At 38.6% G+C, this 13,744-nt stretch overlaps 2 protein-coding genes across 3 annotated transcripts; both read right to left on the bottom strand.

Moving 5' to 3' along the window:
* Positions 1-430: 430 nt before the first annotated feature.
* LOC141838035 (leucine-rich repeat extensin-like protein 4) lies at positions 431-2,917 on the bottom strand. Its single transcript, XM_074725421.1, has one exon. The coding sequence runs from the start codon at positions 2,765-2,767 to the stop codon at positions 989-991; it is 1,779 nt and encodes a 592-aa protein (XP_074581522.1). The 5' UTR covers positions 2,768-2,917; the 3' UTR covers positions 431-988.
* Positions 2,918-6,179: 3,262 nt separating this feature from the next.
* Positions 6,180-13,101, bottom strand: LOC141839469 (syntaxin-32-like). Of its 2 annotated transcripts, XM_074727214.1 has the most exons (6): positions 13,020-13,101; positions 12,389-12,693; positions 9,583-9,833; positions 9,297-9,469; positions 8,717-8,923; positions 6,180-6,407 (listed from the first exon to the last, which is right to left on the bottom strand). In XM_074727214.1, the coding sequence occupies exons 2-6, from the start codon at positions 12,621-12,623 to the stop codon at positions 6,248-6,250; spliced, it is 1,026 nt and encodes a 341-aa protein (XP_074583315.1). In that variant the 5' UTR covers positions 12,624-12,693; positions 13,020-13,101; the 3' UTR covers positions 6,180-6,247. The 2 variants fall into 2 exon arrangements, with proteins under 2 accessions (XP_074583315.1, XP_074583316.1); XM_074727215.1 differs by lacking the exon at positions 13,020-13,101 and having other exon boundaries at positions 12,389-12,705.
* Between the last annotated feature and the right edge of the window lie 643 nt (positions 13,102-13,744).

The raw sequence follows: 13,744 nt of genomic DNA, 5'->3' as shown, positions 1-13,744 counted from the left end.
ATGGAAGTTGTTGGTTCGTCAACAAGAAGCATTATTTGATCACAGCTAATCTGAAGGCTGACATTAAAAAAAAGGGAATCCCATTAAAGAAGCTTGTGATCATTGCCAACTAATTTTTTCATCCAACTACTGGAAGAAAGCCGGGTCCATCGATATCCAGCTCTTGGCACCGACAATTGTGAACTCCGTGAACTTACCTCAAGTTCTAAATTTAGTCACCAGCTTCACCGACAATCACGGCACAAAACAAGGCAAGTGCAGCATAGGGCAATGAAGCCAAACTGATTGACTACAATATCACTGCTAATTATTCTAGTCTATGAAAGACAGAAGGGCATTTTCACAATTGAGCATAAAGACAGAAGGGTCATTTTCAGAATGATGAAACTCTTGAGGTAAATAGAGGCTTAATTATCAATGCATGCTTGCATAAGATACTCAAGTATATGATCTGTTATTCAAACTCAAGCACTCATTACAAACTGACAATGTATAGACACCATTGATAATAGTAGCAAAGCATGAGTTTAGAATCAATGTGTTCCATGATAGATAAATTAAAATGGAAAGAACAAAGTATAACAAAAGAAGAGACACCGAATTGATCTGCATATCTTGAATATCATGCTCACTGTACTTACAGTTTTCTCTGCACCTACTACTCCGTCTCTTGCTGTCAATCATTTATTCACAAACCCATATATTTGTAATCCAAGTTACTGTGGAGATGTTCCCCGGCATCCCTCCTCCATTGCCTGCTCCCAAAGATGGAAGTTGCATGCGCAAAGCTGTAGAAATCCAAGTAAAGCACGCATCTTTCACCTCTAATTTCAGGGCTGATTGTTTGATGAGCATCAAAGTGTGGAAAGAAATAATCTGATAAATCAACACATGATGGAAAACAAGCACCATAAGAATCACAAATGAATGAAAGATTTCTATGGAGGTGAGGAGGAGGAGGAGGAGGAGGAGAACGATTCCGAAAGAATTAATAGAGTGGAGGAGGAGGGGGTGAAGCGTAGTTGACTCCAACAACTGGTGGCAATGGAGTTTCGTAATAAGGTGTTGGAGGAGGTGGCGAATATAATGCTGGTGGCGGCGGCGATCCGTAGTGGTAAACCGGCAGTGGAGGTAACTCGGGTGGCGGAGGCGGAGAGTTAGGTGGAAGTAGCGGCGGAGATAAATACGGTGGGGGAGGAGAGTAGTAATGCAGGGGAGGTGGCGGCGGAGAGTTGGGAGGTGGAGGTGGGGCGCAATAGACAGGCGCTGGTGGTGGGGGCGACGGAGGAGGTGGGGACGGGGGTGGGGGTGACGGAGGAGGTGGAGATGGAGGCGGAGGAGAGGGAGGTGGCGGAGACGGTGGCGGTGGAGACGGCGGAGGAGGAGAAGGAGGCGGTGGAGACGGCGGCGGCGGCGGTGATGGTGGAGGTGGAGATGGCGGTGGTGGAGATGGTGGAGGTGGAGACGGCGGCGGCGGAGATGGTGGAGGCGGAGATGGCGGAGGCGGAGATGGCGGAGGCGGCGATGGAGGAGGTGGTGGAGGAAGCTCAGGCACGAATGGCTTACAACGGAACGTACTACAATCCACAGGGTGCGACAAGAACGATCTGCACTGCTTCTCCGACCGCTGCCACGGCCTCCCCGGCAGGCAATTCCTCCTATCATCGAACGACTGCACCTTCAAGCACGATGGTGGCTCACTGGCGAAGAAATTGTAGGAGTAAGTGAAATTTTGCAGGTGCGGAAGTTCGCAGATGGACTCCGGGATGCTTCCCGACAGCAGATTGTGGGCGACGTCGAGCTGCTCGAGGCTAGTCATTCCGCTGATCTGCTCTGGCAGAGGCCCCAGCAGCTGGTTGAAGCTGATGTCGAACACCGTGAGCTTCCTGAGCAGGCCTATCTCGGGCGGGAGGCAGGACCGGAGCCCATTGTTCATCAGGATGATCTCGTTCAAGGTGTTCGACATATTGCCAAGGCTAGCCGGGAGACATCCTCCGAACCTGTTGCCCGCCAGAACGATGACGGACACCGGCGAATTGCCGATATTGTCCGGAATGTCGAACACAAACCTGTTGTGGTTGACGAAGATGGCATCGAGCGGTTTGTCGAAGAGCTCGCGAGGCACGCCACCCTCGAACTCGTTGAACCGGATGTCGAGAAACTTAAGCGCGGGGAGGTCGAGGAGCACCCTGGGAAACTTACCGGCGAAGCGGTTGTTGCTCAGATCGATCTCAAAGAGGCGAGTCAGCTGGCGGAACCTGTGCGGGACGGTGCCGCAGAAGCGGTTGGAGTTGATGTGGAACAGCGCGAGATCCGTAAGAAGGCCGAGCTCCTCGGGAAGGTACCCGGCGATATCGGCGTGGTTTAGATCGATGCCGGCGACGACATTGAGAGAAGTGTTGCAGGGAAGCGGAGCGCAGAAAACGCCGGTGTACGTGCAGACGTTGGGGCCGACCCAGTTGCCGGTGAAGTTGTGGGGGTCGGAGAGGATGGCCTGCTTCCACGCCTGAAGCGCAACATAGGCGTCGCGGAGGCGGGGGTTGTCGAAGTGGAAGGAGGGGTCGACGCTCACCCTCTCGCCGCGGTCTCCGTACTGGTCGAGGTAGTACAGAAGCTGCCGCCGACGTATGAGTCTGACCTCGGCGTCCTTGAGGCCATGCCCACCAATCTCGGCCTCCGCCGCCGCTGCCGCTGCCGCTGCAGAGCAGATCAAGAACAGGAAGACGAAGCAACACTTCTCCGACGATCTTGTGCTTCTCTTCTTCATCTCATTGTCAGATCGCGAGGAGAAGAGATCGAGAGGAGATCGCAGATGGAAGGAAAGCGGACGAGGAGAGAGGATGAGATCTTCTAGGTATTTGGAGGAGAGCAAGGAAGAGAGAAGGAGACAGCTAAAGCACAGCTCAAAGCCCACCAAAAGATTAATGAGCGCGTTTTGGAGCACCACTAATGTCACCGTTTTATAAATCCCCCTCGCCTCTCTGCCGGTTAAAGTGCTTTGGATCCCCTCACTCGCGGTGAGCTCTAGCGGGCGGCGTCCTAGCTAGGGATGCGATTCGTTCCGAATGGATTTTGAAATGGACGGCTTCAGTTAAAAAAGAGGCAGTCGGGGATTTTAATTGGACAAGCAAGGCATCGCTTTTAGGGAAGGCATGAGTCTCGGTGAGATGACCGGGGGTGCTGGGAACTGCAACTAATCGGGTTTAACCGCTATTTGGGGCGGTTAATTCGGAATTAGTTGAGGCCATTCGGAACGACCGGTAAGCGGAGAGAACGCTGCAGTGATTTGACCGAAACATCCTCGGCTTTCCCAGCTTGGAGCAGGGGTAAATAAGACATTTCGGCACGTTAATGGTGGCGATTTAATGCTGCGCGCATGCGACGCATGGATGGCGATCGGATGACGAAGTGGTGGGGACCAAAAGCTTCGCGGAGCGCCCATGTGAGCGGGCCCCACACCGCCTGGCTCCACTAGGCGCACCGCGTTGGGTGAATGCTTGACCGCGCGGGATTACTGCGTCAAAAACAAACATGAATGATAGTTGAGCTCCACTTAATATAAATCATATAAATATAATATAATTACAGGAAACATTATCAAATTGGCCCTTATTAAAATCATTACTTTTCAAAATCATCCTTATTTTTTTTAACATTTTCAAAATTATCTTTTTTTTTAACGTTATCATAGCATTATAGATGCATTATAATTTTGATAAATCATATTATAGCAATTATAATTTATAACTGTAATTTAACTATTATGTTAATAATGATTTTGATCAAAATGATAATATTATATTTTTATCATTATAATTTATAATTTTTATAATATAGATATTTTATCTCTAATCAATATTGATTAATATAATATTAATATTATTATAACAACTTATAAATAATAATTGATAAATATAAATAATTTATTTTTGATAATATTAATTAATATTATACAAGATATCTATGTGGTATAAAGATAGATTATGAAATATGTAATTGCTATAATATGGATTGATCAAAAATGACAATTTCAATAATAAAAAAAGAACTTCCTTTTTTATAAGGATTAAAAAGAAATTACGGCTAAACCTGAGGGGGACACTGAAAATTTCCCACAAATATATTCGTTGCATTCGAGAGCCGTTGAAGCGAGCGGCGTTAGTTACGTGGACTCGCTCGGGAGAATACGTGGAGCACACGGCTGGTGATAACGACGTCAGAAGGGAGGAATTGGAATTTGGAGGGGGAGGGAAGAAGTCTCGCGCACGGCCCAGCCGCTCCACAGCTGTTCTTCATTTAGAATGCATGTGTCTGAAATTGGTCACTTCATTCAATCATCAACACTAAATTGGTAAGTTTATCTCGATCATTATGCCTCCTTTCCACATTAGCTGATAGAAAAGGGATAAAAGGGAGAGGAGTGGATTGCATGATCCTCTACTATTTTTATTTTTAAGTTTTATTTATTTATTTTCCTTGCTGAGATATCAGACAAACAAAATAAAAGGACATGATTGAGTTTTGTTTAGCCTCTTATTCATGATTGGTATTACTTTAATAATAGTATTATTATTATTTCTGGAGGGTGTGGATATTTAAAAAGAGAAGGTGAAGTTTGGTGAGGATGTTTGGATTGTATTGTTGTTATTATTATTATTTATGTTTTAACTTTTAAAATAATTGATGATGATATTTGTGTTGGAATGTTTAGGGAATGTGTAAACGCGTTTAGTTAGTGCCTCAACAGCTGCATTAATAATTGGGAGTTGGAACCCGGAAAATGAGGGAGGGTGGCCACCACCAACAATGGATTCTACAACAAAGGAACCACTTTTTCTAATATTATATATAAGAGAAATAATTTATCAAATTATTATTATTATTATTATTGACTTTCTATGTAAATCAAGTGCTGAGTAGAATTTGACGGTGTTCAATTTTGTTTATGTTGCTAATTTATTTATTGATTAAAAATTCTATTAGAATATTCTGAGTATTGCATTTCATTAGTTTTAATCATAAACATTAACAATTCATTAATTCTCAAACCTGTTTATTTGAATTGTATTTACGTATTAAATGAACATAAATGACCAACTATTTCACATTAAGCTGAACCAAATTATTTTTATTTTTATAGATCCTACATGATCAACTTAGAGCATGATGTTCACTCAAAATTGTAATTTTTGAATTTTCTTGCACCTAAAGTGTTTTTTTTCAGAATTAGCTTGTCATGTAATTTAATTCAAATGACTAATTAGAGTTCATTTGCACCAACTTATTTTGGGATCTCACACATCCTACCGACATGATCTCAAGTTTCTTTCATCATGCATGAATTCATGTTGTAGTAAAGTCTCAATGGAGGCGGAGTTGCTTCACCCTTGCATACACTACTAGGCAAAATCCCCAATAATTTACTCTCTTTCAGAAAGAACCGCCGGAGAGGCCAAGATGATAATTTCATCTTTTACTATCAAAGTTGAAGTGTCCTAAAGATTATGATAGATTGCTTTATGCTCAAGACACAACCTTACAAAATATGGAAAATGTAATATGGAAAATGTCATTGGATTTTGTGTCGGTTTGAGCATATCCTGAAATTAAGATATATTTTTTTTTAAAAAAAATTGAAAGATGTTGATGAACATAAGACAAAGCATAAAGGAAGGACAATTAGGGCTCCATCTATTGAGCAGTTGTAGGTACAGAGACCATGTCAGTCGTGTTCAGATAAATAGTTGTGATTAGATCAAGGCAGACATCAAAAAACCCTAAGGCTGACAAACAGTGCAACCAATGGCCCAATAGACCTTAACTATTAAACAACTATGTACGTAGGGAAGAGTTAGTGTCATGAGGAAGGTGGGAGATCAATTTGTACATAGAACACACAAATTGATAAATATCCACAGCTCATGCCAATATTTTATCAGAGTAATGAACAATAAGGTCTTTCTCTTGCATGTAAAAGAATAATTATCACAAAAAATGCGAGTTTGATTCGTGTGGTCCTGCATTTCCAAAAAAAATTTCATGGCTACCGACACTTGGCCTACAAGGCTTCTTCATCCTGTGCCAAGTGAAGATTAGAGGCTCCATGCAAGGAAATATACGCACTCTCAAACAAGAACCATGTAGATAGCTAATCACCATATAAATGTGCAAAAGGTTAAAAAAAAAAAGGATAGGAGTGCAAAGAATATCACTGGCAAAACAGAATTCAGCTAAAACAGAGGTGGAATTATGCAACAAAAAACAGAAAGATCATAAGGAAAAACATAAGAACAAAGAATATCTTGATCATCAGCCACCTATTAGAGGATATGCTGTTGAGGTACTTGAGCAGTTGACCTTGTGCTCCTTCCACATTGGTTAATGTCTCATCCATGTTCTCATCAATCCTGCCATGAGCAATGCCATGTAAGTTTGTTTTCAAACAGAAAATGATATTTGATAGACTACCAACTATGTGGAAACTAGGGATGACTTCCTTTGCCGCTGCTTGCTTCCCCATGTCAAAGATGCTATTAATGATAGCTAAAGTAGTTCAAGGTTAACTATGATAAATTAAAAAATGATTTTGAAACATATAAAAAACTGAAAAGTTAACAAGGGACTAAATGTCACAGAAAAAGCAACTTCATACGTCTCTTTTATTACTTGGAGAGTTGAGGGGCAAAAAGAAAATTATCCAAATTGTGAAAAGAAAAAAAAAAAGAATGGGAATTCAATTTCTTCATTTATGGCAACTGTAGATATAGGGAAATCAAGAGTTGTGAAAAGAATAACAGGTCGCCAAATTCCCATTTCATTTTTGCCTGATTTGGATAGGAAAAAAACAGGAAATTAGGACATAGTACCATCCCTAAATTCCTTCCAAGTAAACAACGCATTTAATTCAGTTCTCTTTTTATTTACTGTATGTAAGAAAGAAGGGTTGTTGAGTTTTTCCAGTGAAGAGCCAACGATAATTCAATATGTGAGAATCTGTAAATGATTCAATATGTAGTTCCTAGTTCCAAGACATAATGCTACAAACACAGGTATTGGATCAAAATAAGAATATACACTAGCTGATCAAGGGGTAGTTTTGTTTTAATTGGAGCAAACGATCATTTAGAAAACCAAGGGAGAAAAAAAGATAATAGAAAAGGAAATGAATGCTATCCCATCATAAGAAAATTTAAAATGTGTTCAGTTCTTTTGCATATTTTACAGAAATAAAAGTCAATTTTCTATCTCAGATTTGGAAGGACATCTCCCCTGAAAGAAATAAGACTGATGTTCAATGGACGAAGGAACACAAATTTTCATTTCATTTACATTATTCTTAACTTATTCTGTGTTATGTATTCCAATTAAAATGAACACAATAAGGCTACTATTAAAACAAAATATGCATAAGTTAATTTATTTTATTCTTCTTTCTTTGTAGTAAATTATATTATTAGGTCTTCTACAAATTAAATAAATTGCCATATACAATATGGAAACACCTTTATCTATATGAGTTATTTACGCTGGATAATTATGGGAATTAAAAATTGAAAATAAATTATAAAAATTAAAAATGATAACAGATTTATCATAATAAGGAAATGAAGCCTCTTCATTGTAAAAAAAATATGCTTCTGTTTTAAAAATATTTTTGTCCCACTATATCAGGATTCTGTTAAAAAATGAACAGGATCTTAATATAAAATGACTAACAAAAATCTTTCCAACACTATGGATATCTTATGATGCACAGACCATTTCCCCTTCACATACGTGCATTGATGCAACATGAGTATGTGAATGAAATATGTCCAACGAGCCAGACTCACCTATTTCTAAAGGAAATCCAGTAAAGGAAGAAACAGAGGAGCTGGAGGGGAAGAAAAGGAGAAGAAGTGGAGAAAGAAGAAAAGAGGAAGGACAAGTGAAAGAAGAGGAACAATGGAGATGAATATCCTCTGTTGCCACATCTCCAAGGAAGAAGGGAGAAGAAGAACTGCATCGAAGAGAAAGATGAAGGTTTGCTGGTTTGCAAGTGATGAGATGCATGTCAAGCAGGAAGACAAGGGTGTGATAGATGATGCATTGCGTCTTGAAGGTGGAAGGAAGACCTCACAGAAGCAGTCCACCACTATAGTGTCTCAACAAAGAAAAAACAACAGTGCTTCTGCGTTCCAAAAAGGAAGAAGCAATGACATGCCTCGGAAGAAGACAAGATGCACCCACCCTACTGTCATTTCCACCATGGTTGCACATGTTGCTCCCTCTTCTTGCACCTACCATTCTCCAACCATTTCCAAATCTTTTTTGTGTCCATGTACAAAATCTAGACCCTTTTCCTTCTGCCAAGTACTAGTGTCATCACTTAGAAAATATAACATGTCCCACTTCTAGATCCATACTTGTGTCAGATACTTGAATCTAAGCCCAAGTAGCAAAGTAGGTAAATATATGTAAGCTTTTAGGAAGCGCCTTCACCTTACAAGCTGAGGCTATTTTCATGAAGGGGAAATTTATTGTTGTCGATGCAAGTAATCTAGTGAAATTTGAAACGTGTTTTTTATTCTCAATTGTTCAAAGAAGAATGTTTTTACATGAATCATGACAGCAGAAGCTTGAAAGTCAAATCATATTCCTCATTGATATGATAGGTATTGAATCTTCAATGGACAAATAAAACATTAGAAAAATAATGCTAATAAAAAACAAATACCTGATTGCTAGCTCTCCCTGCTGTGAAACCATAGTAGCTAGTTGTGTAAAGATATTGCTCAATTCATGAATTGTTGACTCAACACTTTGAAGAGCTTCTGCTCTACTCTGCATGTAAGTGTCCTGCAATGGAACCAATTCTTGCTGCTGCTGCTGCTGCTGTGGTATCAAAGGCTGAGTAGACGATGGGTCCCCATTTGATTTCCTCCTGTCAACCAAGAAGAATCATTATTAGATGGAAGCAGGATAACACATGGGTAAAATTTTGTAGACCAAATCAAGGATTCCTGAGGCTGTTTTTACAGCATAAAAAGTATATTACCCTAAACTAACTATTTTCGTAGGCAAAGTACATACTAAACTGAAGTTTACAACTGAGAACATGAAAGAGTAAGAGGAAATACTTCATTCCAGATAATGGTAGAAACAAACATTTTTAGCCAGACTTCACTGGTAATGAATTATGTAAGGTACAATCACAGAATGACACATATTACTCAGTAAATCAAAAACAAACACAGTAAAACAAAGAATTAGACTCACAACTAAGTCCAGGAAGCCCTGAGTCTTTCAGATGTTACCTTGGAAACAAAGGAGATGAAGATGTTGAGCCATTTTCCCATGGTGCTGGGGGAGCAGAAGATTCATTACTTCCTTTAGAAACAAGTGGTCGTTGTCTAAGGAAAGGATTAGCTGCTTCCTTTGATGCTGATGAAGAAAATAACTGCCTTCTACTCTCATGAACTTTCAAGTTCTGAAAAGAACAGAAAATATTTTTTTTTATATTGCGGGTAATGATTTCTGGCAATGCACAAAAATCTGGTGCATCACCATGAGGTCATATATATAAGGTATGGATTAGTCTACCTCAGTTCTCATAGTTAAAACTTCTTTGAACTCCTTTGTAGCGCTCATCAAGCGATTCTTCAAGTTATCAACAACAGTAGTAGAGTGATTGGTAGTATCCCTAGATAGATTTCCACTTTCATTCTGCAAACTACAGAGGAGTTGCAGGTCTACAACTGCGCTATTTAAAGCAGTAATATCCTTCTTGATAACTGACGTTAATTCTTGAATCTCTATAGTAGGGTCATCAAAAACTGATGTCCTTTTTGCCACTGAAAGCAAAGAAACAGTTTTAGGCTATGACGGACAAATATAACTAGGGAAAAGGCTAACCATCTAACCTTGATTATGTATAAAATTCACAGAGGCCAGTTATGGTGAGTCAATGCTACCATCCCATAAGTTCAATAAACAATACTAATGCAAGCTTTTGTTGGATCATTAGATGTTAAATAACACCCAGCTAATTTCTAGCATAACTAAGCAACTTCCCAATTCAATTTAGTACAAATATTATTGTCTATCAAAATTGCTTGAGTAGACACTTCATAGCTGTTCTCAAGATTAGGATGTCTTATGAGGAATTTTCCTGATATATTTTGGAGATATAAATTTACCCTAAAAAAACAAAAAGACCACCATCTTGGTTAGGATAACAAGATCCAGATTTCTAGTGCCTAACTGTATAAACATCCTGATCCTATCACTGGTGACTGGGCTAAGTTTCAGTAAGCATATCGCAAAGCATTGTATTAGGAATGAAACAACTAAATGGTAAAATATATTTTAAATTTCATATTAACTGAATGTATGGGTTGATAAAATCATTTTTTTTCAAGTTCCATTGAAAGCCATAACCAAAAGAGATTCAATAATACACAATTTTAAATGCCATTCCATGCCAGTAGACATAGACAAAACATCTCATTTCACTTACTAACTAGAAAACAAGACACTTTGAAACCCACAATTTGAGAGGTGCCTTAGACTCAGAAGCTACAAATTGCAACACCAACATCTTCTATGAGAATGTTCAACCACAGGTATGAATTTTGCATATTAGCAAAAGGTGAAGACTCTTTTGATATGTGATTAAAGAAAAATGTATGATTCACATAATCAGATTAAAATTAAGGTCTAACTTTTTTATCTTCATAAAATCAGTACAGCAAGATTTTCTGGTATAGGCAAGTTTAACTCTTTTGAGTTTCTAAATCATGAAAAAACAAAGTACAAAGCACAAACTATTTGCAGACAACTGCATGAAACTTTCAGTGTCACCAGCATTTCAGAACCTATAAGCTCAGATCCAAACACACACTTGGTTAAAGTGTACTGTCACAGCTATCAGTATTCCAAAACCTATAAACTTACTCCAGACATTTGATTGATGTGAAGGTTTGAGAGACTTAAGCTTGTTTAGTCATTTTCAAGCTATAAATGCATATAAATTAAAATATAACCATAATCCTGACAACATAGTGGGGCACAGGAGTAAGTTCTCCTTTCTTTCCATAACTTGAATATAGTGAGCAATAAGATCACTTTTAGACAAGCTATTAAACAAACTCAGTAGACTATAATTGATAATTTGATACAATTACACCATCCAAAGAAACTATAGTAAAAGCCTATGCATGAGCTTTAAGCTCATAGATTCCATTTAATATTTCATACAATCCCAAGAACTGCCTGAGAAGAATCACATGTGCAGTATTTTAATCAACATTTAATGGCATTACAATTCTCTATATTATAAAAAAAATATTGGCATGGCTGATACAAACTGGAATAGGAGCTAAGGATATGAATGTCCATGCAAGTCAAGCATATTTGTAAGATAGGAAAAATGGAAAACACTCTTTAGATGCAAATAAATACCTAATTATCTCTTCCTTTGAAAGGCAGCACCAGCAACACAACAACACAAAGCAACGTGCCATCTACAAAAATTACCATGACTAATTTGTTCAAGGTTTTTAAGATACTTGGTTGGTTAGTTTAAATTAGATCTGTTATCAAGAAACAACTTTCTTGTAATTTGTACAGTAGTTTAAATTATTAGGAAAACAACTTTCCAGATTTAGAGTTTAGATTCCGTTCACAAAAACAAGATGAACAATAAAATATTGAATTGAGAACAAAATTTTAACACTGCCATTGTATATAAAATATTATCTTGGACTGTATCACTGTATAGTAGATATATACTGCTTGATTTGACCATATGAAGCTAGTGAGAGGTGATGGTATAACAAACAAAAGTAGTTGGGATTATAAATTCCGATTCTGGAAATTCCATAATAAAGAATTAAGAAAGTTAACAAAATAAAAGAAAACACGAACATTATAAGATAGGGGTCAATCAGACAGATTTATTTTGTTAATTTCCAAATATCTATATCATTGTATTTAACTTGGAGAAATTTAGATTTTAACAAAGATCAGACAAGCGCTATAGGATAAGAAAATCGCCTTTTTAGTTCAAGGTGGATAATAAACATTACTACAATGTTCTTCGAATTGATTATCAAAACAATTAAAATGTATTATTTTGTGTAGTTCACAACACAAACACAAGACATGGGTATGTTAAAAAAGAGATATGGTTAAAAGTGAACTGATATCTAAAGGAGACGTAAATATATGATATGTAGAAGTGAACTAATCAAGGCTCTTATGTTAGCAACGAACTATCATATCAGAACCCATGGGACGACGACTTTCAAATTTAACTTGAAAAAACAAAAGTAACAAAAAATGAGATGCAATTATAATTAGTTACTTATTTACTGGAAATGAGATGCAATTGTAACCAGTTTCTTACATTTTGCAAGCTTAGAAAGTTTCTGTGAAGTCTGATGGATGCCAAGTCCAATTTGCGAAGCCCTCCTGCTAAACTCCGACTGAATGGCAGCCGCTGATTTAGGTCCTTCCAAGTAAGGCGCAGTGCTGCTGCTCGGTCCATCTAGAGTCGACGAGGACTTCTTGCAATTCTCGACTGCCTTGAGGAACTCCTGCGTCCGATCACGGTATGACGCTTGCCCCGCCCTAGTACTCATCTCCAGGTCACCTTACAGAGGCAAAGAAGCAGCTGGCCGAGCAAGTATTTGGGCAATCAACGCCACCAAACTGTACGTTAGGGTTTCATTATATACGACTCTAATTGGCTGGCCAGATCTGAGACATCGAAAAGACAAAAAAAACAGAGAGGATATACTGTCTCCCAAATCAACAATAAAACATGATGAATCCACGATTGCAAGAGCGAATGACAGTAGATCCGGTCTCATGGTTCCGCAAACAGAGAACGGGCATGGCGTTTCTACTCCACCGATTTTTAAGATCCAAAAGAGATCGAACAAAGACCTCGCGATGAATCAAATATCGGCGGAAGATTTCGAAAAAGAAGAAGCACTTCGGGAGGATCTCGATCGAAGACGAAGAAGAAATCGTACCTTGCGAATGAGCTGCAAAGGAATTATTCACAGCCGGAGCGAAACGGAGCCATGTTTTGCCGTGTTGGTTAGAAATAATAAATGCCCCCAAAATATAATGATTTAATTTGGCCCCATCTTAACCTTAATTATGTGGTTAAAGTAACAAGATCGATCTTTATCTTTGACGAATGCAACCCGAGTTGACCCAACACAATGTACTCACCCCAGTCAGTCACAAATTGCCTCCAATATTTGCTTCAAAATTTTACATTTAAAAATAAAAACAATTTTAAAAAATAAAATAATTTTTTTCATCTAAAAACAATGAATAAAAAATAAAGGACTGAAAATGGAATTACAAGGCGAGATGAGGATTTCATAATGCATCACTGTTGCACATGTCTGTGACTATTTCCGGATTTTTTTTTTATAATTCTTCTCGCTGAGAATTAATTTCTAGGATTTCAATCGACTCATTGATTAGTTTTTGGTGGGGTTTTGATCAGTTTGTTTGGGTTATGCTGCTGCTTTGAGACCTGAGAGTGCTGCTTGCAGCAATGCTTCTGCTGCAGCTGCAGCAAGTAGTAATCCAAGAAACGCATCAAGTATATGTTGTTTTTATTTAATGTTATCTGATCCAGAATAAAAATTGTGGGTGGATTGTGTTTGTTGTTTTATGATGCATGTTTGTTTTTGTGCTTGATCGTTCATATATGTTAACTAGCCTGCACAATCTAATGGAA

This window comes from Curcuma longa, chromosome 11, assembly GCF_044706935.1.
Source record: "Curcuma longa cultivar G26 ecotype Majalengka, Jawa Barat chromosome 11, ITB_CL_G26_1.1, whole genome shotgun sequence".
In the NCBI taxonomy this organism is placed as follows: domain Eukaryota; kingdom Viridiplantae; phylum Streptophyta; class Magnoliopsida; order Zingiberales; family Zingiberaceae; genus Curcuma; species Curcuma longa.
Note: the sequence above shows the minus strand (reverse complement) of the source record. Positions and strands in the feature narration are given on the sequence as shown.